The sequence below is a fragment of the Nicotiana sylvestris genome, chromosome 1, assembly GCF_000393655.2.
Source record: "Nicotiana sylvestris chromosome 1, ASM39365v2, whole genome shotgun sequence".
Taxonomy (NCBI): Eukaryota; Viridiplantae; Streptophyta; class Magnoliopsida; order Solanales; family Solanaceae; genus Nicotiana; species Nicotiana sylvestris.
Genome location: NC_091057.1, coordinates 18,189,800 through 18,213,698, shown reverse-complemented (window position 1 = coordinate 18,213,698; position 23,899 = coordinate 18,189,800). Strand labels below are relative to the sequence as shown.

Genomic DNA, 23,899 nt, shown 5'->3' with positions numbered 1-23,899 from the left:
CATCTATGATTCAGCATCCAGATAAGAACTTCATTGATCCTAGTTCGGTAAAGATCTATGATCAGCCAGCTTACTATGCTCACGTAGAAGAAGAAGTAGACGAAAAACCTTGGTTTCATGATATCAAGGAATATTTGATGAAGGGAGAATATCCAGAACTCGCAAATCCTACTCAGAAGTGCACACTTCGGAAATTATCCAGCAACTTCTTTCATAGCGGAGGAATCCTGTATAGGAGGACTCCTGATTTAGGATTACTAAGGTGTGTCGACGCGAGGGAAGCATCCAAACTGCTAGAAGAAATCCATGTTGGGACTTGCGGTCCACATATGAATGGCTTTGTCTTAGCCAAGAAGATACTCCGAGCTGGTTATTTTTTGATGACTATGGAAACGGACTGCATCTAGTATTTCCGGAGGTTCCACCGCTGCCAGATACATGCAGACATGATAAAAATACCTCTAACCGAGCTTACTGCAACAAGCTCGCCATGGCCTTTTGCCGCTTGGGGAATGGATGTTATCGGACCTATCGAGCTTGCTGCATCAAATGGGCACAGGTTCATTCTAGTGGCAATTGATTATTTCACCAAATGGGTTGAAGCGGCATTGTACAAATCAGTAACTAAGAAAGTGGTAGCAGATTTTGTCCGCGACCGTATTATTTGTCGGTTCGGAATTTCGAAGTCAATCATCACTGATAATGGTTCCAATCTCAATAGCGACCTGATGAAAGCCATGTGTGAAACTTTCAAGATCAAACACAAGAATTCTACAGCTTACAGACCTCAGATGAACCGAGCTATAGAAGCCGCCAATAAGAATATCAAGAAGATACTAAGGAAGATGGTAGATAAACATAAGCAGTGGCATGAGAAGTTATCATTTTCTTTATTGGGATACCGCACCACAGTTCGCACATCAACCGGGGCAACTCCCTATATGTTGGTTTATGGTACAGAAGCAGTCATTCCTGCCAAGGTAGAAATTCCGTCCTTGAGAATTATACAGGAAGCAGAACTTGATGATGCAGAATGGGTAAAGAGTCTCTACGAGAAGTTAGCTCTTATAGATGGGAAAAGAATTAATGCAGTTTGACATGGTCAACTTTATTAGAACAGAATGTCCAGAGCCTTCAACAAAAGAGTCAAGCCGAGACAGTTTACACCGGGGCAGTTGGTGTTAAAAAAAATTTCCTGCATCAAAATGAAGCCAAAGGGAAGTTCTCTCCCAAACTGGCAGGGTCCATACATGGTTCACCAGGTCCTAACCGGAGGAGCCCTCATAATTACAGAAATGGACGGTGAAGTTTGGCCGAAGCCGATCAATTCAGACCTAGTAAAGCGATAATATGTGTAACTCTTACGATTTCCTGTATGATGTAATTTGAACTACGCGTGACCTGATTCCCGTTTAAGAGGGGATACGTAGGCAACCCTATGGGTTCGGTCATAATTCAACAAATTTTTCATTTCCCCCGCTATTGGAAACTGGGGCAGAATTTTGAGGAGGACTCTCAAAATTCCAAAGTTGATTTCAGCCATTTATCGTACACAGCCGTCAGAAGCACCAGCCCAGTAAACTGGGGCAGAATTTTGAGGAGGACCCTCAAAATTCTGGAGCAAGAAAAGTTGCAATATCTTGAACCACATCGCAGTTATCAGTTCATCTAAAGAAAACTATTCTTAATTATGTATTTGTTGTCATATTTCTCTACTAAATCTTGCATGTCTGCTACCAAAGTTGCTTCGTTTAACAACTCTACCCCAATGATACGCACAATATCATCGGAACGGATTCGAGCAGGTCAACCAGAGCCAGCAGGAATACGAACTAACCTCTCCTCTTTACAAAACTCATGATTTTTCTTTGAACGCTGGCACTTCAGTTGCAAAATCATCAAATATACTATACACTCACGAAACTCACATTGCTCAAAAATACAACTCTCGGAAGTGTTGCACTTACTCACAGCTTCTATCCGCACGCAGTGTCCCCAGCAGACACAGTATCCCCAGCAGTCGTAATATCACAATCCGCTATCAGCTAAGAAAATTCTATTATCATTTTGCCCTTTTACTTCTTGCATAAGACTACCTTTCTGCCTTTCGAGGTTAAGCTCTACCTCCATCTGCATTTTTCTGCATTGCACAAGGCTACCTTTCTGCCTTTCGAGACTAAGCTCTGTCTCTATCTGCATTTTTCTGCATTACATAAGGCTATCTTTCTACCTTCCGAGGTTAAGCTCTACCTCTATCTGCATTTTTCTGCATTGCATAAGGCTACCTTTCTGCCTTTTGAGGTTAAATTCTACCTCCATCTACATCTTTTTGCATTGCATAAGGCTACATTTCTGCCTTTCGAGACTAAGCTCCGTCTCCATCTGCATTTCTCTACATTGCATAAGGCTACCTTTCTGCCTTTTGAGACTAAGCTTTGTCTCCATCCTACATTTTTCTACATTGCATAAGGCTGTCATCTTGCCTTCTGAGGTTAAGCTCTACCTCCATCTGCATGGCTGAAATATCTCCACCTTTATTTAAATTCTGCATAGGCTAAAATATCGCTACCTCTCTTCACATTTCTTGCATGGCTGAAATATCACCGCCCTTATTTATGTTTCGCCTCGGCTGAAAGATCACCACTTATTGCATTGCATAGGCTGAAAGATCGCCACATTTTGCATCTTATGGGCTGAAAGATCGCCAAATTGTTCGAAGGCGTCATTGTTCGGAGGCACCATTTTCATAGCCCGAGAACGCCATGCCATGGCCTGAGGACCCCATCTTATCTTTTGCATATCATTATTCAAAGGCATCATAGTTCGGAGGCATCAATCTCATAGCCCGAGAACATCATTTCATAGCCTGCGAATCCTTTATTACACGCTTCATGGCCCAGGACGTCATGGTCTGAGGATGTCATCCTAACCGTCCAAGGACAACATTCATGGTCCAACGGGAACTTGCATCATGTTTAAATTTATGCACGATATATGTTGGTATTATTCATTTACAGGTACACCGGCTAGCAACGACCGTCTTAGCAGGAGAGATCCCGCTCCAGTTCCCGCAGCCTATCAGACTTTGACCATCCTTCTCAACCTAAATATCGCGTCCGTCTTTCGAAATCTCCATCGGCATACTCTGCCAAGAGATCCTGAACTACATATGGCCTGATTCTTGTAAGACCAGGGATATGTAGGCAACTCAGGAACCAGAGCTCGGTCAAAATTCTTCAAATCGTTTTATTTGGTCAAAATTGGTCATCACATCTTTACCCGACAACTCTTTCATCCTTCCCGGGTAAAGAGGGGCAGCTGTTGATATCCAATTTTTTCCCTATGTATTTTTATGCACAAAATGCTTTCAAAAAAACATGTATATGAATATATAAGCATACCCAAGAGTCTTGGTATTTTCCCCTAATTTTTAAAGATTTTTAAAATCAATTTATTGTCTATTTCTAGCAGTACAAAATCCAATAATTATTCCCAAATTATCATTTTGGTGAATATTTTACTTCTACTCTCATATTTATACCTAAATATAATTAAGGTGATTTTTGTATATTTTTACAAATTTATTTGGTATTTTTAAATCTAAATTGCATAATTGCAATTATAGCCTATTTTAAGATTAATAGCATTTCTACAATTGTAAAATTGGTTTCAATATTTTTTTTATTAATATTTATGCATTATTAGTTGGTTCAGCACTTTTAATTTGTTTTAAAAATCTTTTTACTATTTTATAAAATAAAAAGGGATAAAATTGGCTATTTAACACATAGCCCATTTCGATTTCAATTACAGCCTTATTTCTTTTCAATTTTAGCCTCAATTTGACCCCAATTCCGCCCCAAATTAAAACCAACCAATTCCAATTTTAACCCAACCCACGACCCGATTTTAAATAACCCAACACGTTCCCTACCTACCACTTAAATCTGGACCGTTGATCACTCAAGATCAACGGCCAAAACTAGCCCTTTCCTTGTTAACTCCTAAACGACTACCCTAATCTCCCTCATTCTTACCTGACCCGCTTCCTTAAAACCCTTCGTCTCTCAAAACACTCTCAAGCTCTCTGAAACCCTAGCCATCTCCCACCTTATTCTACCATGTTCCCACCGGAATCCATGGTGTTTCAGGCCATGGATGGCCTGTACTCACCCTCTCTCACTATTAAACCTAAGTTGTTCGATGATTTGAAGCCCGACTCTGATGGTTCTCTTCAGATCTTTCTCAGATCTGTAGATCTATGGCCTCTCCGGCCATTTTCCGGCATTTTCAAGCAATATGAGTCTTTTCGACTCAGGATCCGACTTTCCTCGAGACCTTTATCATTCTAGGGTTTCTCTACAACTCTAAGTCGTCTGAGGTTCTGTACTTGCTTATTTATTTTAGATCTGTGTCATACCTAAGCAATATTTGATGTTTTAAGGGTTTTCCTCAAATTTCCTCTTTAAAATCGTTCAATCTCAATTTTAGGGTTTCTAAAAAGGTTTCTTCAAATATTTTTGATTCTTTCTGTTCTCTCTTCATGTGTGTTTATCTATGCTTTCTTTTCTACTATGCTCGAGTTTGCTCTCTTGTTTCTTTTCTGTTATGCAAGACTTTTCTAATTCTTTGTTGTTACTCTCATGCTCACACATTAATTTGTGTTGTTTTCCTCACTCTTTGCTATATGTGTTTATGTTTGAATCCCTGATTTTGTCCACTTTACTGAGTTTTGTTTGTATATTTTTCCCTACTGTTGTTTAAAAAACTCGCATCATCTCTTTCTTCTAAGCTTGTTTGTGTATGTTTGTCTCTCATAAGTCTTTGAAAGAGATTTCTAAGCCTCCTTCAAAGACATTGTTTTCTCACCTCTAATTCTATTCGAAACCCTAGGTTTTGGGGTTTCTTTGACAAGTGGTACTAGGGTTCCGCTTTGGGACCCTAGGCTTTCAGACTCACTGTGAGTCTATAATTAAGCTTGAATCTCTTTGCTTATGAATCTGAGACCTTCAGTGTTAAACTCTTTTTCTAAATAACCTAACGACTCTTTTTGTTTGACCTGTGTGCTTATATATATGAGAAATTTCTATTTCAAAAGGTTTTTATCAACTAAGTGATTGATTCTGAAATCCCTTTAATAAGGCTAATGATTTGCCACTGATTTTCCTTAGATTGAACCTCTTTTACCTTTCTTGACTTGGTTCATTCAATTGAACTTGCATTTTTTGGTTTCATAGCTGTTTAATTGATTCCCTTGCCATATTTGGCACAAACCGTGTACCGTTGACTGTTTCCTTAAATAACTTCTATCTATTTACCCGTTTTGTGATACTTTGAATGGTTTAAATCATATTTTCTTTCCTTCACTAATTTTCACCCGTTGGAATAAGAATCCCTTAACCAAAGGGAGTCTGATTTCGTTGATGATTCCTTACTTTTCTTACTTGTTTCTCTACACTATAAAAAGGGCTGCCCTTCTGCACTTTTAACACACTTCCAAGACAGGACTTTACATCTAGACTTCGAATTCAATATTTTCATACACATTTGCAAATACTTGTTTTGAATTTAACACTCTACATTGCTTGAGACCTTTTGGAACTGCTGAGCTTGCAACTTGGCTTTTCAAAGACTATTGTTTTCTTACTTGTTTTCCTTTGAAATTGATATGTTTTTCATTTAATTTTCTACCTCACCCCTATGTGTTTACTTCACAGTTTCAGCATCCTTGTTTACTTTACTGCTTATGTTCAGTGATTTGTGCTAATTATGTTCCTTCCTTTGCTCTTTCTATTGTGAATCCCTACCCTTATTCCTTTCTATGTGTTTGATTTAAGGTTCTTGGCCTGGCAGTATCCTAATTATTGCCCAGGCCATAACCTGATCCACAATGGATCCCAACTCTTAAGTTTGGCTAATAGGCTCGTCAGGGGTGTGCCAGCATTCCCATTTGCTGGCCATGACCACCAGCCTGCCATGGCTTTCCCTAATCCCCCTATGCACTTACACTTACTCTTAGACTCTAAGTTCTGCCCCTCTCTTATGAGCCTTGCTTTGGGACCTTGACTTCTCTCTGAACTTTGACATTAGAGGGCTGGCATTTCCACACTGCACTATGATCTTAATTCTGTAATGTGTTTGGGGTGTAAGCACTGCCCGGAGCCCCTTTAAGACTCCTGGGAACTTTGATATATCCCAAATATGAGAAAGACTTTTGGAAATCTGATCTTGGAAGTTGGTTTATCTCATATTGTTGGACTTTGAGTCAGAATTAGGCTGTCTGGATGTAGCTGGAACTTCTGATATAATTTTACTTTTCTTTTCTGATTCATTTGGGTCTGTAATAATTTGTAATAACGGTTGGGGATGACTAGTGAAAAGGGATGGGGATGAATGCATGCAAAGGGTAGAAAACTTGCCTATAGGTTATTTATAAATTTTGTACTTCTGCATCTTAGAAAGTATGCCTATAAGTTCTGCATATAGAAATCATGATCTTAAGTTCTGCATATAGAAATCATGATCTTAAGTTTTCTACACTTCTGCACTTTTGCATCTTAGAAATCATGCCTATAAGTTCTGCACGTTTTAGAAATTATGCCTATAAGTTCTGCATATAGAAATCATGCCTATAGGACCCTTGCATTTTTGTAACCATTTTAAACCAATGACATTTAGAGATCATGCCTATAGGAATAATTCAGCTGAATCAGTTTCGCTATACCATCTCTAAGTTTAAAATCAGTAGTAATATCGTTTACAATCTGCGGAACTCTTGTTTGTAAAACCAGTAACCCTTTCTTTAAAATTAGTATTGTTAGATGTCATGTCTATAGGTCTCACCTAAGAAAACCATTAGGTGATTAATTAACTGTGTCAGTTTTGATAAACTACATCCAGACAAGGCTAATTTGGACTCCTCATCTGAGAAATATGTGATATATCAGCCTATCCTATGCTTTATTTATTAAAGACCTAACCAGTACTTGTAAGTCATGCTAAATAACTTGTTGCTTTGAATGAGGAGGCCTACTTGAGCCTTAATTGCTATTTGTTCACCTTTTAATTAATATTTATTTTGCTTGTCGCCTAGATTTTTATCCTTTTGAAACTCTGAAAAAGCCCAACTCCCTCCCCTTTAGGATTAGTAGTTTCAAATGCCTCTGGGACTGATAGGATCGGGACGGGTAATAGCATGCAATAAGTAACGACACCATTCTGCGCTTTAATACCTTAATGGGGTGGGAAGGGTAGCTATGGATATGATGATCGGTGCGCTAATACCACGTGTAGCCCCTCTTTTGAGGAGTAATTACCGGGTATTGCATTGATGTGATCCATATTAATCATAAACCTAGGACTCCCCCTTCCCTTTTATTTGTTTTCATCTGTTCCTTGTAGAATTGTTTAAATCTTTCATCAAATTCCTGCCCCCTCTTACCCTTTCTCAAGTTTCGACTTACTTGCAATGTTGTATGTGAACCCCTTCTTACTTGAGCCCTTAATTGCTTATTTGATTATGTGAAGTCACAAATTATAGCATGGCCGGGAACCACACTAGTGGATCTTGAGGGGTGCCTAACACCTTCTAGCCCTTACCCAAACTCTGATTCTTCAAAGTCAAACCCTTCGTATTGTCCTAATGCACTTAATTATTAGGTGGCGACTCTTCAAACCCAAAAACCCAATTCCCAAAAGGGAACGAGTTGTCCTTCCAAATGTCATAAACCCAATTTCGCTTTCAGAAAAAGGGGGCACGACGGGGAGTGAAGACCTTATGTCTAAAAATTATCAACTAGGGAGGGGAAAACCTATGTTGGAAAAGCGACTAGGAAGTGGACACCCTATGTCTAAAAATCATCAATTAGGGAGTAGAGACCCTATGTTGGAAAAACGACTAGGGAGTGGAGACCCTATGTCTAAAAATCATCAACTAGGGATGGAGACCCTATGTTGGAAAAGCAACTAGGGAGTGGAGATCATATGTCTAAAAATCAACAACTAGGGAGTGAAGACCCTATGTTGGAAAAGCAACTAGGGAGTGGAGACCCTATGTCTAAAAATCATCAACTAGCGAGTAGAGATCCTATGTCTAAAAATCATTAACTAGGGAGTGAAGACCCTATGTTGGAAATACGACTAGGGAGTGGAGACCCTATATCTAAAAATCATCAACTAGGAAGTGAAGACACTGTGTTGGAAAAACGACTAGGGAGTGGAGACCCTATGTCTAAAAGTCATCAACTATGGAGTAGAGACCCTATGTTGGAAAAGCGACTAAGGAGTGGAGACCTTATGTCTAAAAATCATCAACTAGGGAGTTGAGACCCTATGTTGGAAAAGAGATCAGGGAGTGGAGACCCTATGTCTAAAAATTATCAACTAGGGAGTGGAGACCCTATGTTGAAAAAGATAATGGAGACCCTATCTAAAAAGCATCAATTAGGGAGTGGATACCCTATGTTGGAAAAGAGACTCGGGAGTGGAGACCCTATATCTAAAAATCATCAACTAGGGAGTGGAGACCCTATGTCTAAAAATCATCAATTAGGGAGTGGAGACCCTATGTTGGAAAAATGACTAGGGAGTTGAGACCCTATGTCTAAAAATTATCAATTGGGGAGTGGAGACCCAATATTGGAAAAACGACTAGGGAGTGGAGACCTTATGTCTAATAATCATCAACCAGGGACTGAAGACCCTATATTGGAAAAGAGACCAGAGAGTGGAGACCTTATGCCTAAAAATCATCAACTAGGGAGTGGAGACCTCTATGTCTAAAATAACGTCAACTAGGGAGTGGAGACCCTGTGTTAGAAAAGAGACTAGAGAGTAGAGACCCTATGTCTAAAATAAAATGCAGGTAGGGATTGGAGACCCTATACTACCATGATTATAAATTTTCTTCTTTTTGAGTTGCTGCTGCTGCAGAGCTATTTTAGTCTCCGCGCGATTTCTTTTGGTTGCATATGCGATTTCCAGTAAGAAATAAGATGAAATTTATATTATTTACTTGAGCAAATAGAATTTATTCTTTAAGGACAAGAAGAATATAATATTATTACAAGATATATTTGAGTACGAGTTAGCATATTGCTCTGTCATGTCGAGCAACTAAAGCAAATGCACAATTCATATGCCAAAATCATGATAAGACATTAGAATAATTTTATGTACGTACGTATGTTTTTTATAAGTTAACTATATATTATCAATATTCATCAATTTCAAGAGCTTGTGATTTTTTAATTTTATTTTATTAACTCAATTACATAGATTAATAATATTCATGTAATTTTTAAAAAACTTATACACATTGATATAAAGTACACACGCAACACACGTATATATAAATATAATCTCTTTTTATTTAATATTTACTTATAATTGAGGTATTTGTAGTCTTCAAGAATAATTAATATTAAAGGTAAATTAAAAAAAAATAATTAATTTAATTTTAAACTTTTAATATAATAAATAATTTAAAACAACTAATTTTAGAAATAACGACAGTAATTTGAGACGGGTGAAATATTTTTATTTAATTGATTCTTGTCTTGGTGACCTTGTTTTGCTTCCATTTTTGTCTTAAAATTTAAATGGAGTGACAAAGATTCTTACCTTTCCCAAAATCATCTCTCCCGTAAAAGAGAAAACCCTCCCCTGCTGCCCACCGATAACCACTTCATCTTCAGTCCTTCACTGTAAGTCTGTCTCTTGTTTATTTTCTGCTGCTATTTCTTTCTCTTTTTGTTTATTGAAAATTTTCTAGCCTTTCTGCAGGTAATTATAGACTTATAATATCCTTTTTATTTTCCTTTATTCAATTCAAATTTGATTTTTTTTTTCTTTTTGCGATCTTTTATTAATGCTTTATTGTGTTAATCTGAAGATTATTCTCTTGTATCTCTGAAATGATTATATTTTTGTTAGCCTTTTTTATTATTTTTGTTTAAATATGTGATAGAACAGTCTTTCGTGGTCAAAATAAGTTTTTTGTTGCTTTATATTTGTTGTTGATGGTGTTCTTTTTAAGTTTAATTTTTCAAGATTAATTCAAAAAGTGTTTCTAGTTCTTGTAAATTGAGATGGATAACCCGACCCGATAAGATGAATAATCTGAACCAAAACTCAAAATTGATCAAACCAGCAAAAAATTGTTCCCTATTGTGAGAATGTAATAGCTATAGGGGTGTCAAATGGGCGGGTAAGCTGATTTTGGGCAGGTCAAAATGTGTTGAGTCAATAAATGGGGGGTCAAAGACCCGTCCAAAAGTTTATTGGGTTGAGATGAGTTTGGTCAAGTTGGGCTAAAATTTGGCCTAGCTTTAATCAGTATGTGTTATTTTTTTTTATGAATTGTATAATTACTAAATAAGACTTTTTTTTTCTTTTGTTATGGTCATATATAATATATCAAACAAAAAAAAGTTATTTCTAAGATATTTTGGTAAAGCTACTCATTGATCAATTTAGACTAAAATCAGCCCAACTTTAAAGTAAAAATTGTGTGGGGTAGCCACTTTTTAAAGTGGTATTTACTTTTTATCCAACATTTTTAATGTTTAGCAATAGTAGCCACTAGTCTATTAAAATTAATATGAAAAGACTGTGTTACCCTTTCTTCTACGTCTCTCCTCTAACGAAGATAGTTTAGGTTCTCAGCTCGGTTAGAAGACCAGCAAAGATTTTAGTACTTTCTGTTTCCACCTTGCTTTCAGTAGAAGCTGTGGATCTAGCAGCAGAGGTGCTCGTTTCTTGGCACGTCCTCTTCATTTCATTGTTCTTTTCTTCTTTTTAATTTGTATTGGTTCTGGTTTGTGAGCTTCAGTGGTGAAATGAGTCGAATATATCAAGCCAATTCATATGGCCAGACAACGAGAAACCTTGTGCTAATGCTCGAGAACTTCAAATACCACATATTGACTTAGGAGGAGTACTTTCAGGTGATCTTTTTGCAACAAAACAAGCAATTACCCTTGTTAATGAAGCATGTCAAAAACATGTTTTTTCTAGTTATTAACCATGGAATTGACAATAATCTCATTTCTTGGCACGTCCTCTTCATTTTGTTGTTCTTTTCTTCTTTTTAATTTGTGTTTGGTTCTGGTTTGTGAGCTACAGTTACAAGTTCAAAAGTTAATGACACTTGGTCCTGAGCTTCGAGTTCCAAGTTCAAAAGCTAAGGACACTTGGTCCTGAACTTAGAGTTACAAGCTCAAAATTTAAGGACACTTGGTCCTGAACTTAGACTAACAAGCTCAAAAGTTAAGGATAATAGGTCCTGAACTTACAGTTACAAGCTCAAAAGTTAAGGACAATAGGTCCTGAATTTAGGTTAAGAATCCCAAAAGTTAAGGACAATAGGTCCTGAACTTAGAGTAACAAGCTCAAAAGTTAAAGACATGCAGTCCTGAAGTTAAGTTCAAAAGTTAAGGACATGTAGTCCTGAAGTCCTGAACTTAGAGTTCCAAGTTCAAAAGTTAAGGACATGTAGTCCAGATGTCCTGAAGTTAAGTTCAAAAGTTAAGGACATGAGCAGAAGGGTATTTTTGTCCGGACAGTTAAAGTTTATTAAAGCAGTAGCTAAAGACTAAAGACATTTTAAACAGTGGCTTAAAAGTAAATACATGTGTTATTAGTGGCTAACCGTGCACTTCCCCCAACTTTAAATGGATGGGATCATGATGGGTTGAGTTCAATAAATAAACGGGTCAGTAACAAGTCCAACCTTGGACGTGTCATTTGGTCTTGGGCCAATTTTGACGGCCCTAAATAGCTACATGCATGTGTACGTTTAAAACAGAGTAATAGCCAGAATATCCAAATCCTAAATTCTTATCTCTTTCCAATTCTTAGTTATATTTAAGAACTGTGCAATTTGAATAGAAACTTTAGCTCTATATCCCTGGAATTCCAGATGCCTATGATTCAACTAGTACCCTTGTGTAATTACCATTTTGCAAATGTAACACCATTTAGGAACTTAATTTTGGTAGTTAAATAAAGAGTTTAAGCTATATATGCTTATAGTTTTTACACAATCAGCGTAATCTGACTAGCTATAGCAACTTATATCATGTTTGATTTGAAATGTTGCCTGTTATTGTAGGCCAACTTAACCTATAACCTAATAGTGTATAAGTGTTTTAACTTTGAAACCGTGCATACAGAACATAAACTTATAAAAATTAAAATTAGCTTTAAACTTCTCTTCAACCTCCCTGGTGCACTCTTGAACCTTTCCGAATGGTGTCCGAGTCTAATTAATAAGGCTCAAACAACTTTTAGAAATTGAAATTAAGTTCTTTATCTGTTTGACTTGATCTTCCAATTACAACTACTCAGAAAGAAGAGAGAATATGGATATGATCAAAGTTGGCCCAGCGGGAGGAAATCGTGGAACCATTTGGGATGAAAAGGGTCGAGACCTAGTTGGTGGGATATTTGTTTCCTACAGCAGAGACAGAGTTCTGTCACTTCAGTTCTTTTTCCACGAAAATGGCAACTTAGTTCAGTCAAACAAGCACGGCATTGATGACTGTCGTAACTTCTATGCAGTTGTCTTTGATTATCCATCAGAGTTTCTTACTTCCATAAGTGGTTCCTACATAAACACGGGATACGCTACAGTTTTGGAATCTATAAAATTTAGCACCAACAAGGGTTCCTATGGACCATTTGGGTGTACCCTGCCTTCAACTGGTGCCAATAACTTCAACTTTGAGATAGGAAATCATCGTTTTTTTGGTGGTTTTCATGGCCGCAACAATAGCTCTGGCGTTGAGAGTATTGGGATATATGTGAAGCCCATCATACCCTCCATGAAAAACTTGAGAATCCAGAAGTGAAGGTTGAAAAGGGAAGAAGATTAACTCATGATATAAACTCACCTTCTGGTAATTAATTTCCAGCTGAAATAATTAGTCTTATTTAATTACTCTCTGCTTATTTGGTTTTACCTTTGCGCAATCGATCTACTGATTGGTGTATGGTTATTATGTAAGGATTATCTTTTAAGTATTTTATTAAAAAGTTAAGATGGTAAAGCCCCATAAACTATGTCAGTGAGGTACATCACCTGCAATTTTGATTGCCAAAATGTCATCTTCATGTTTCGATAAAACTGTCACTTATGATCTTTTAATTTAGTCAATCTGATTTCTATAGCATTTATAAGAGCTTTCTGCCAAAGTTATCTCTAAAGAAGGTCTAACTTTGTCCTTCAAATAGTATAACTTTGAGCATTATTCAAGTAATAGAAAACACCCAAAAACACTGTTAAAACTAACAGAGAACCTCCACATGAACGACAGAGTATTTGCAATTTCTTTATTTATTGAGTAGACGACAGAAAATACTTTTAAGTTAACTTTTAATGATAAGTTACGGCATTATAGATTGTGGATTAATAGAAGGCAATGCACAATTCTTGTAACATCTGTTGTAATGCTAAGCCCTTTGGTTTAGGTATCAAATTCTATGAGAGAGCTCTCCCATATTCAGTTTGAGCTGTTTTAGTGGGTGATTGGACATAAGAATTGCAAAATTTCGAAAAATATGACTTTTTTTTTCAAGGGAAAATGGTATTCGAAAATTAAAGTGGTATTTGGACATGAATATAATTTTGGAATGTTTTGTATTTTTTGGAGTAATCTGAAGTGAAAATTTTGAAAAATAGCTTTTTGGAATTTTTTAGATTTTCGAAAAATTTCAAAATTCATCATCAATTGAAATTAAAATCGAAAATTTCATGGCCAAATATTGATTTCGAAAAAAGGAAACTTTTTTTTATGGCCAAACGAGCCCTTAGATCCTCCGCAGTTGGACTAACCTACTATATATATATATATATATATATATATATATATATATATATGTTCAATTTCAAATCTTGACCTTTCCATTTTCAAATTTCTAAAATGGCTAAATTTGTGTAAAGTAGTGAAAGAAAAATGTTCTAATAGCATCTATTCCCAGATTCCCAATCTTAGCTAATTCCCTCCTAAGATACTCCTTTTTCTTTTTTAGCAAAAGAACCGAACACCTTTAAAATAAGCTTTTAAAATTCTCTAGATGCTTCCTCCTGCAGTCTTTGGGGGTACATAATGATATTAATTATCAAAAGAAAAAATTAAGATAATGAAAACTGAAATTCATTGAACTTCCACAATTAAAGTGAAAAAGAAACTAAGCGTCAGAGTACTCCTATTATTCCGAGATATATAGAAGAACAAAAGTCCTAACGTGTGACAAATGAAAAGGCTCTTGAGTGCTAATTAATACGACTCAAAAACTTCTTCAGCAGGAGTTGAAACTCTTCTATATATATAACTTGATCTTATATATATTGAACATAAAAAGTACTACAAGATCTTCCAACTATTCCAATTCAGATATTATTATTACAAGAGAATATGGATATGATCAAAGTTGGCCCAGTGGGAAAATGTGGTAGACACATTTGGGACGAAAAGGGAAGTGACCAAATTGCTGGAATTTTTATTTCCTACGGCGAAGACATAGTTTTTTCACTTCAGTTCATGTTCTACGACAATGGCGACTTAATTATCTCTGAAAAACATGGTAGAAGATCATATAACCAGCGCGAAGATTACTGTGCAGTTATCTTGGATTATCCGTCAGAATTTCTTACTTCGATAAGTGGTTCCTTCGAAAAAATGAATAAAAAGCGTACAGCTTTGAGTTCAATTAAATTTGGCACAAACAAAGGTTCTTATGGACCATTTGGTACACCTTCTACTGAAAATATGGATAAGACTGATTTCTTCAACTTTCAGATAGGAAATTATCGTCTTTTTGGTGGTTTTTATGGAAGTCAGAATGAAGATAGTATTGAGAGTATTGGTTTCTATGTCAAAGCCATCCCATCCTCCATTATCAATTTGAAAGATTCTACAGTGAATGTTAAAAAGGAAAAAGATGAAGAAGAATAACTATGCTATAGTTCGTATTGTTTACTAATTTGGTTTTACGTTTACGTAATAGAGCATCTGATTGGTGTTTGGTTATTATGTACGCTTTATTTCCTATATCCAGTTTTGTTATTACAAAGAAAAAAAAAAGGAGTAATGTACGATGTCTTTTATCACAATTTATTCCAGCAATTCACTTTTTTTTTATTTAATTTTTGGTAGTATTTATTTCACCCATCATAATTGGGTGTTAATCGGGCCGGGATGGCCCTTTCACAACCCGGATCGACCCAGTTCACCCCGGTACTGTATCGCTTGGGGACAGGTTGGGCGGGGAGCGGGTTTTAGACGAAAAGTTTCTGAATAACGGTGCATCAGAACCCGCTAAGCCTGATAACTCATTAACGGGTTTTTAACAGGCTACAACCTGTTTCAACCCGGTTTCTATTAGATTTTTCTTTTAATTTTCTGGACCGTTGCAAACGGTTAAATTCAAAAATGATCGTTGGCCAACGACCCTTTTTTTTCCAGAAATGGCCATTTCGGCCTAGCCCCTTAAGCAAATAGGCCCCCCTGCCACACACACATATACACATCTAGAACCGGTGTTTTGGATGATTATAATGGTGTTGAAGTTTATTTGATTTGGTCTACACTAGGAGAGCATCAACAAACCAGTAGCAGGAATATTGATGAACTCCAATTCTATTTGCAAATTAAAGTCACCAGAGCCCCGCACAAAGGAATTTCTACGGCTGGGTTGGTGGAGGAGCAACTCAAATCAATTTCCTGTTCTTTCGGCCATAGCTCGAGACGTGCTAAATGTGCCGATTTCAACAGTCGCATCAGAGAGCGCATTTAGCCAAGCAAGACAACAACTAGGAGATACCCGTCATTCACTAGGCAGCAACGCTTTGGAAATTCTAGTGCGCTTCAGAGATTGGATAAGATCCGAACGGAGAAATCAAGGGCATGACAAGGTAGATGAAGCAGAGGACCAAGAAATTTGAGATATAATGATTTATGGTTCCGATTCAACCAATGCCGAAAACCAAGAACCGCATGTTGACATGGATGAACTTACAAAAATGATGCAAAGCATGTGATGTACTGTTTTTATTTTTTGTAATTGTTGTAAACTTTTAATTTGCAAGTTCAAAAATAAAAAATAAAAAAAGAACTTGCAAATTTATTTGAATTATTATATATTATTCAATAAAAATATCAAATGAAAGCCTTCGGAGCTTGATCCTTACATATTGCCTATTGGTCTTATTAGATAATTTTTTGTAACCACTTAAAATTCAAATTTCAAATTTGAAAGTTGAAACTTTAAACTTCCAAGTTTAATTCTAAGCCTTAAAAGTTTGCTAACACTTAAATATCAATAACAGTAAATCAGAAAAACAAAATGTACTTTTAAAAACAAAAATTAGCTCGGCCCGACCCGGACCTGATAATTCCGAATCCGGACGGGCCCAAAAAAGCCCGAAAATGTACAACCCGCTAACAGCCCGCTAACCAGCCCGGAACGTTAAACGGACGAGCTGGTTTGTTTTGCGTTCAGCCCGTCCCAACCAGCCCGTTAAATACCTTTACATCATATTTTACCAAATATTAATCTCCCTAAGCAGTAGTGGCGGAGCCAAATTGAACCAAGGGGTGTCAAGTGATACCCCTTCGCCGAAAAATTACACTATATTGCTAGATAATTTTATTTTATTTTATGTATATTTACTATACGTTGACTCCCTTTAACTTTTTGATATATCTAATTATTTATATTTTGACACCCCTTGATGAAAATTCTGGCTCCGCCACCGCTAAGAAGCAGAGGTAAGAAAGAAACTTTGACCACGAATTCATATATAGTAGTCTCACAAATCTTATACTAGTTCAGTTGTACAGTTGAACTTTAATGTAGAAATTAAACTTGGGGCAGCATTACCTAATCGCCTATGTTGCAACTTAGTTACAAATGTGCTTGAATAATTAGAAATTATGTCTCAGTAATTACAATCCAATAAAAGCAAAAAAGAAAAATATGAATACCACGTATAAAATGGTCAAATTTTGTACGGAGGAAATATGTGACTTAAGTTCTTAATGTATAAGCCCTATATGTGGGTTTTGTAGACATGAAATAAATTAAACGAAAGTCTACAGAAAATTATTAATAATCAAATGATTAAATTTCAGTAATTTAATATAATTTGATTAGTACATATAATCTTAAAATTTGAGGAATTAAATAATTGTTTATTGTTGAATTCGAAATCTAATAAGGAGAACAATTACAAAATTTTAGTGACATAATTATCCTTTTAACGCAATTACAAAGAATTTCAGGTTAGAAAAGAATATGATAGGAAACTTTTATTACTAATTAAGTAATTATATTAGAACTATGACAAACGATCGATTACTTGTTTGGAAAGAAATATAAGACCTAATTCTTGTTTGGTAAGGATTTTACCAAAGGGAAAATGAACTCTATATATTAGGGTTTCTTCCAACGTCAAAAAACAACAATTCATAGAACGTAACATACTTTAAAAGAAAATCTTGATATCTTCTGCTGTCTACTGTGTGTGATTTTCATAAGAAAGAATATGAATATGCAAAAAGTTGGTCCAGTTGGAGGATATGGTGCACGCAAACTTTCAACAATTTGGAGTGAAAAGGGACGAGACCAAGTTGCCGGTTTTCGTATTACATACGGCAAACACTCAGTTTATTCACTTCTGTTCATGTACTATGAGAATGCCAGATTAGTTTTATCAGACAGACATGGTGATTGTGATGATGATGAAAAAAGAAACTACGTTCCCGTTGTTTTTGATTATCCATCAGAATATCTTACTTCGATAAGTTGTTCAGTGAAACACGGGCCATTATTAATGTTCATGGCATCCATAAAATTTGGAACACACAAAGGTTCCTATGGACCATTTGGGAGCCCTTCAACTGATGGCAATGATATTGACTTCGACTTATTGATAGGAAATCGTCGTTTATTTGGTGGTTTTCATGGAAGTGAGAATTGCTATGGCGTTGGGAGTATTGGGGTCTATTTGAAGACAGAAAGCAATGATCAAGAAGGATCTTCGAGTAATAAAGCGTCGAAAATGACGAAGATCTATTAACTCATCAAATGTCTTTATGATTTTGCTAAATATTGTGTACTTTATGTTAAAATTTTTGGTGCATTCATTTATTGATAAAAAATTATTTACTTATACAAAGTTTAAACAGCCTTCACAAACTTTTGGCTACGCAACTGGTTGTTCTTAAGAACAGAGTGAGGAAAAGGAGAGTGAAAATGATAGTGAAAGAAGTTAAAGCAGAATCTCCTGATGAGAAAAAGTAATATTTATTTCTTTTTATTCATACAATTTTATGATTGTGATTATTCTTTTATAGTTAATGTTTGATTTCATAATGCTGCTTAGTTTTTTCATGTTTTTGGCAAAATTTGTGGGAAAGAAAATTTAGCTTGAATAGTAGCCACTCTGATGTTGATCAAGTATAATTTAAGTTTTATACATTGAAAATGTAATGATTTTTGCATTAGTAATGTAATTTAATCTATTGTAACAAATTACTTGTCGTTATTATGGTATCAATTTCATACACCCTTTTGCTTGTTTGCCACGACATATGGTCCGTCCGGCCATACTCCAAAACTACTTGAGACCGAAGAGAATACTTTGCAAATGAAACACCATTTAAGATCGTGATTTTGGTCGTTAAATAAAGTAGTCTTTTGAAAAAAAATTAAATCAATAATAGGGACACCTTATTGAAAATTGTGATTTAGTAGCCACCAAAATTAAACTGAAAGAGAGAAACTAAGAGTCAGATTCATATTTCGAGGTTAAAGAGGTAAACTGAACGGCTCCAAGTAGTATGTATGTATATATATATATATATATATATATATATGTATAAAAAGATTTTACACATACTCAACTTTAGAAAGAAGATAGAATATGGATATGATCAAAGTTGGCCCAGTGGGAGGTTATGATATTGGTGGAACCATTTGGGATGAAAAGGGACGAGATCAAGTTGGTGGGATTCTTGTTTCCTATAGCAAAGACGGAGTCGATTCACTTCAGTTCTTGTTCTATGAGAATGGAAACTTAGTTCAGTCAAACAAACATGGTATTCATCACCGCGAGAACTTCTGCGCAGTTTTCTTTGATTATCCATTAGAGTTTCTTACTTCGATAAGTGGTTCCTCCGAAAAAGTGAGTCAGTACATGAGCTCCACAATTTTGACATCTATAGTATTTGGCACGAACAAGGGTTCTTATGGACCATTTGGGAAATTCTCAAATGATGTTGACAATGATATTGACTTCAACTTTCACATAGGAAATCATCGTCTGTTTGGTGGTTTTCATGGTAGCCAGAATTGCCATGGCATTGAGAGTATAGGGGTCTATGTGAAGACTACCACATCCTCCATGACCCATTGAAAAATCCTCGAGTAAAGGGTGAAAAGGAAGAAAAAGATTTACTCTAAGGTATTTTTACCTTCTAAAAATTTCCAAAAGATATATTCCGTTTTATTTTGCTACTATATGCATTATGCTTTTCTATCTTAAAAAGACAACGAAATTTGAACAAGTTTTTTTAAGAATATTTCCTGTACTTTTTTAGTAAATTTGCCTAATTTATTATGTCGATTAATTATATGTTATGTTAGAAAGGAAGGCAAAAAGTACTGACTGGTGTTTTGTTTACTACTTTTGCATAATAGATCTATTGATTGACGCTTGATTATTATGTAAGGATTATACACCGTGAGTATTGCTACTGGATCATCAAACTATAAATTACAACACATAATAAGCAGGGGTGTCAATGATTCATTTTGGCCGATTAATTTATAAAATTTGTACCATACCATTCCATTACTCAAATTTGTATAACTACAATCAGACATTTCAAAATCGTCTCATCATCTAGATCGGGTTCTCTTTATTATTAGTACGATTTGGTTAGTTTTTGATATTGTTTTAGATGTCATGTAAAGTCGCTGGAAGTTAGAACATGATAGCATACATGTTTGTATAGGACTTTGAAAAATTCTCTAGGCATTTTTATTGTTTAAAAAGCTAATGAATTAAGAAAACATGAAAGAAGGCTAGAGTAAAGATCCATCCCACTATTCTACAATATAATAAGAAAAAAAAGTTAAGACAAAAGAAATATAAAATCACACGAGTGATCAAAAGAAATTAATTAAGTTGAAACTGGAGAATAGAGTCTATAGAGGCTTGAATATTCAAAAAGAGAAATCAAAATCGTAGGAAATATATTTTGCACATTGTAGTTTGCTACTCATAATCGTTGAATACCTTGTGCTTTGCTACTCAAGGATGATGGAATTAGTTATAATAGAACTATAAAAGTAGCAGAATAGGTTTGGAGTTAGAATTTTAAATTTTAATTTCTTGTTAGCTTGAATCCATTTTCATAGGGAGAAATTCAAAAACAGCAAGATTTATAACTGGTCGTTCAAAAATAGTCCAGTTTCAAAAGTAATCGAAATTTAACCACTTTTCATGTAAAGATAAATCTGAGCGAAAACACTGTTCAAAACCCGAAAAATACGCCAGTATATTATACTGGAGTTCCAGCATATTATACTGGAGTTCCAGGATAAGTATGTTGGACAATTATAATAGCCACTATTTTGCTGCAACAGAGACCGGTCCAGCATAATATACTGGAGTCAACAAAGTATACCGGTCCAGCATAATATGTTGGAGTTCATACACTGGTGCACCGAACTCCAGTATATTATGCTGGACCGGTCTCTGTTGCAGCAAAATAGTGGCTATTTTTCATTGACTTCGTAAACGCTGACTATTTTTGAATGACCAATCCGGAAACTGGCTATACCGTGCTATTTTAACATTTTCATAATCCCAAGGGCCATGGGAAAAATTTAAAGCTTTATTATTTTTTAACTTAATATATAAGGTATATTTTTATATGTAAATTTATTTGGTACGATTCGATAATTTTTTGGTTTATTTTCAAAAAAGTAAAAAAAAAAAATCCACCCTAATTATTCAGTACGATTATAAATTAATATAAAATCTACAGTCATATTAAAAGAAACATAATAATTGGTTCAACCGATTTAATAGATTTTTAAATATTCATTGACACCCTTAATAATAAGTGCAATTATACAATACAATCTAAACAATAAAACCGACAACTTGTTAGAACAAGTTAAAATATTAATATTTAAAATATCGTGTACTTTCCGGTGTAATAAATTAAATCCAAAACTTGCTACACTCTTTTCTAATATCTTGGTACTTTCGTTAGAATCCACACATTTTACAGGGGTATAAATACCATCACATATAATCATTATGTGTGAAGCTAGGATTGCACATTACCTAATCTCCAACATTACTCTCCTATTTAATATTATCGGTCAATCTAATGGCTATGGTACAATTATTTCAACGTTTATTCGTGAAGACATCGTGAACAATATATAATCTTGCTATGCTACACTATAATAGTTTAAGTCGCATTTTTTTTTCTTTTTACCCCTCAATTTAAGGGTAAATTTCACAAATGGTTATATAATTATGACTTTTTTATTTATATAACTTGGTTTTCTCACACAAAAATCATATAAACTATGACTTTTTTTCACCAAAGTATAACTTTTTTTTCTCGCACAAAAATTATAAAACTTTAACTAACTCACAAAAAAATCATAGTGGTCCGAAAATAAATTTTCCGATAGTATTTTCTTATTTTACAGTCTAATAAATAATTGCCCAATTAAAATAGAAGAAATATGAGTATATATATTTTTAGCTGGTCCTAAAATAGTAGCAAATAAAATATTATATATATATATATATATATATATATATATATATATTTGTATTATGAAGGGGAGCCTTGGCGTAACTAGTAAAGTTGCTGCCATATGACCAGGAGGTCACGGGTTCAAACCGTGAAAACAGCCGCTTGCATAAATGCAGGGTAAGACTGCGTACAATAGACTCTTTTGGTCCGGCCTGAAAGTACGGGGGGAGGGGGGGGGGAATTGTGGTCTATTAGAAAATAGTTGACTAAGGATGAGTTTAGTCAACTAGATTTCGTGCAGAATGCAAATAGAGATAAACAAAGAGAATAGTAAACAGAACAACACACAAGAATTTTTATACTGGTTCGGTACCGGTGTGGTACTTACATCCAGTTTTCCTTGGTTCACAAGGGTTCTCTTAGATCTTGAAAATAATTACAGCAATGATGGTTTTAACTCGTTCACCACCAACTGAATGTAGCAGCTATATATTTTGAATGTTGACACAACTCTCTTTCGGGTTCTAACTCTTCCTATCTTTTATGACACTGGTAAACTGAAGAATACAGTGTTTATGCTAAGAAGCAGAGAGACTTAGAAGACAATGTTTGTAGTTGCGCAAGTTTTCTTTATGAACTGAGCAGACTTCTTATAGGAGAGTTTGAGAGCCGTTGCAATTTGTCTTGATTGAGGCACAGAATCCTCTAAGAGATTTGACCCAAGGGGTGCCTCTCGAATCTTGCACTTGAGATGGGCTGGATTCATTCATGATTTTCCTTGTCACGTCCTTATTTTATAGAGAGATTTGAGCCTTCGACTTTGCTGATTGAAGATGCCGGATATTCTTTGATCTTCACTTGATATATTTCCTTATTTGATAGTCTTGATCTCCTTCAATTGAGACTGAGAGGGCAAGACAGATTTGGTTTTCTTTTTGATGGCTTATTGTCATTTGATTCACCATCATCTCCTTTAGTTTAGACATCATCAACTCCTTTCCTTTTGACATCTACTTGACAGTTTTCTTTCCTTTTGTTGATACATTGATTTCTGCAATCAATGTAAATAGGTTGTCATCATTAAAGTTCATAATAGTTGGGACATGTAGGAAGACGTACCTCACTGGTTCCCTCGTCTACCATAAGGCCAAGTTCATTTGGATTTTCTTCCTCATCTGCTTCTTCATATGCCATTAGCCCAAGCTCCCCTGAATCTTCATTTTCATTAATAGCCATGAAACACATATTTGCAATTTTTTCATGATCAGATTCTTCTTCATCACTTCAGGCTCCAAAAGATTTCTTCTTTTGCATGTTTCTGCTGAGCTTCTTTTTTAGTTCAGGACAACTAGCTTGAATGTGTCCAAATTTTTCACATCATAGCACCTTCAATCATTTTTATCAGTTTCATTATTTATCCTTCCTTTCCTGAAGTTAGACTTCCCTCTTCTGCTATTTCTATTCTTCCTCATCATGTTTGTTACAACTTGAGAGAGCATGACTATGTTTTCATCTTATTCTCCTCCTTGTTCTTCCTCTTCATTTTCTGGTTCAACCACAATTGCTTTAGAAACAACTATTTTCTTGTTGAATTTGCCCATGCAAGTGAGTTTTCTCAAAGTCAATTAGATTACCTCGAAGTTGATCATAGGACATTGTCAAGATCCTGACAATCGAGAACAATGACCTTGGGCTACCAAATCGTGGGTAGACTTCTGAGAATTTTTCTGACTTATTCTCCGTTTTTTATTGTTCTACTGAAGGATTTTAGATCTCCAAGAATTTTGCTGAACCTGGAGAATATTTCCTCTGCAGATTCTCCATCCTTCATTAAAATAGCTCATACTCACGAACCAAAAGATTTATCCTTGTTGTTTCTTTTACCTTGTTGGTTCTTTCATATGTAACCTCCAATTTATCTCATATTTCCTTAGTAGTTTTACAACTTTAGATCTTTTCATACTCTTCATTACTGATAGTATTGTACAGTAGATTTTTTGCTTTAGCATTCACAGTGATAACAGCAGCTTGGTCATCAGTGTAATCATCCAAATCAAGTGGATCAGTTGATACTATGACTTGGCCATTCTCATCTTTCTTTGGGGGAA

The 23,899-nt window shown here is 35.4% G+C and overlaps 4 protein-coding genes and 1 long non-coding RNA gene across 5 annotated transcripts; all 5 read left to right on the top strand.

Annotated features, from left to right (window-relative positions):
- Positions 1 to 9,571: 9,571 nt before the first annotated feature.
- On the top strand, positions 9,572 to 10,946 carry LOC104214973 (uncharacterized). The gene is made up of 2 exons (XR_011405936.1): positions 9,572 to 9,704; positions 10,832 to 10,946. It is a non-coding gene; the product is annotated as an uncharacterized lncRNA (long non-coding RNA).
- A 1,416-nt stretch (positions 10,947 to 12,362) lies between these two features.
- LOC138868081 (inactive protein RESTRICTED TEV MOVEMENT 1-like) lies at positions 12,363 to 12,851 on the top strand. Its single transcript, XM_070174103.1, has one exon. The coding sequence runs from the start codon at positions 12,363 to 12,365 to the stop codon at positions 12,849 to 12,851; it is 489 nt and encodes a 162-aa protein (XP_070030204.1).
- A 1,566-nt stretch (positions 12,852 to 14,417) lies between these two features.
- LOC104214975 (inactive protein RESTRICTED TEV MOVEMENT 1-like) lies at positions 14,418 to 14,957 on the top strand. Its single transcript, XM_009764715.2, has one exon. It carries the CDS (start codon positions 14,418 to 14,420, stop codon positions 14,955 to 14,957), a length of 540 nt encoding a protein of 179 aa, XP_009763017.1.
- Positions 14,958 to 17,548: 2,591 nt separating this feature from the next.
- On the top strand, positions 17,549 to 18,082 carry LOC104214976 (inactive protein RESTRICTED TEV MOVEMENT 1-like). Its single transcript, XM_009764716.1, has one exon. The coding sequence runs from the start codon at positions 17,549 to 17,551 to the stop codon at positions 18,080 to 18,082; it is 534 nt and encodes a 177-aa protein (XP_009763018.1).
- An 846-nt stretch (positions 18,083 to 18,928) lies between these two features.
- LOC104214977 (inactive protein RESTRICTED TEV MOVEMENT 1-like) lies at positions 18,929 to 19,420 on the top strand. Its single transcript, XM_009764717.1, has one exon. The coding sequence runs from the start codon at positions 18,929 to 18,931 to the stop codon at positions 19,418 to 19,420; it is 492 nt and encodes a 163-aa protein (XP_009763019.1).
- The last annotated feature ends 4,479 nt before the right edge of the window (positions 19,421 to 23,899 follow it).

Coding starts and splice junctions, on each gene's coding strand:
- LOC104214976 (XM_009764716.1), top strand. CDS start 17,549: ATGAATATGCAAAAAGTTGGTCCAGTTGGAGGATATGGTGCACGCAAA.
- LOC104214975 (XM_009764715.2), top strand. CDS start 14,418: ATGGATATGATCAAAGTTGGCCCAGTGGGAAAATGTGGTAGACACATT.
- LOC104214977 (XM_009764717.1), top strand. CDS start 18,929: ATGGATATGATCAAAGTTGGCCCAGTGGGAGGTTATGATATTGGTGGA.
- LOC138868081 (XM_070174103.1), top strand. CDS start 12,363: ATGGATATGATCAAAGTTGGCCCAGCGGGAGGAAATCGTGGAACCATT.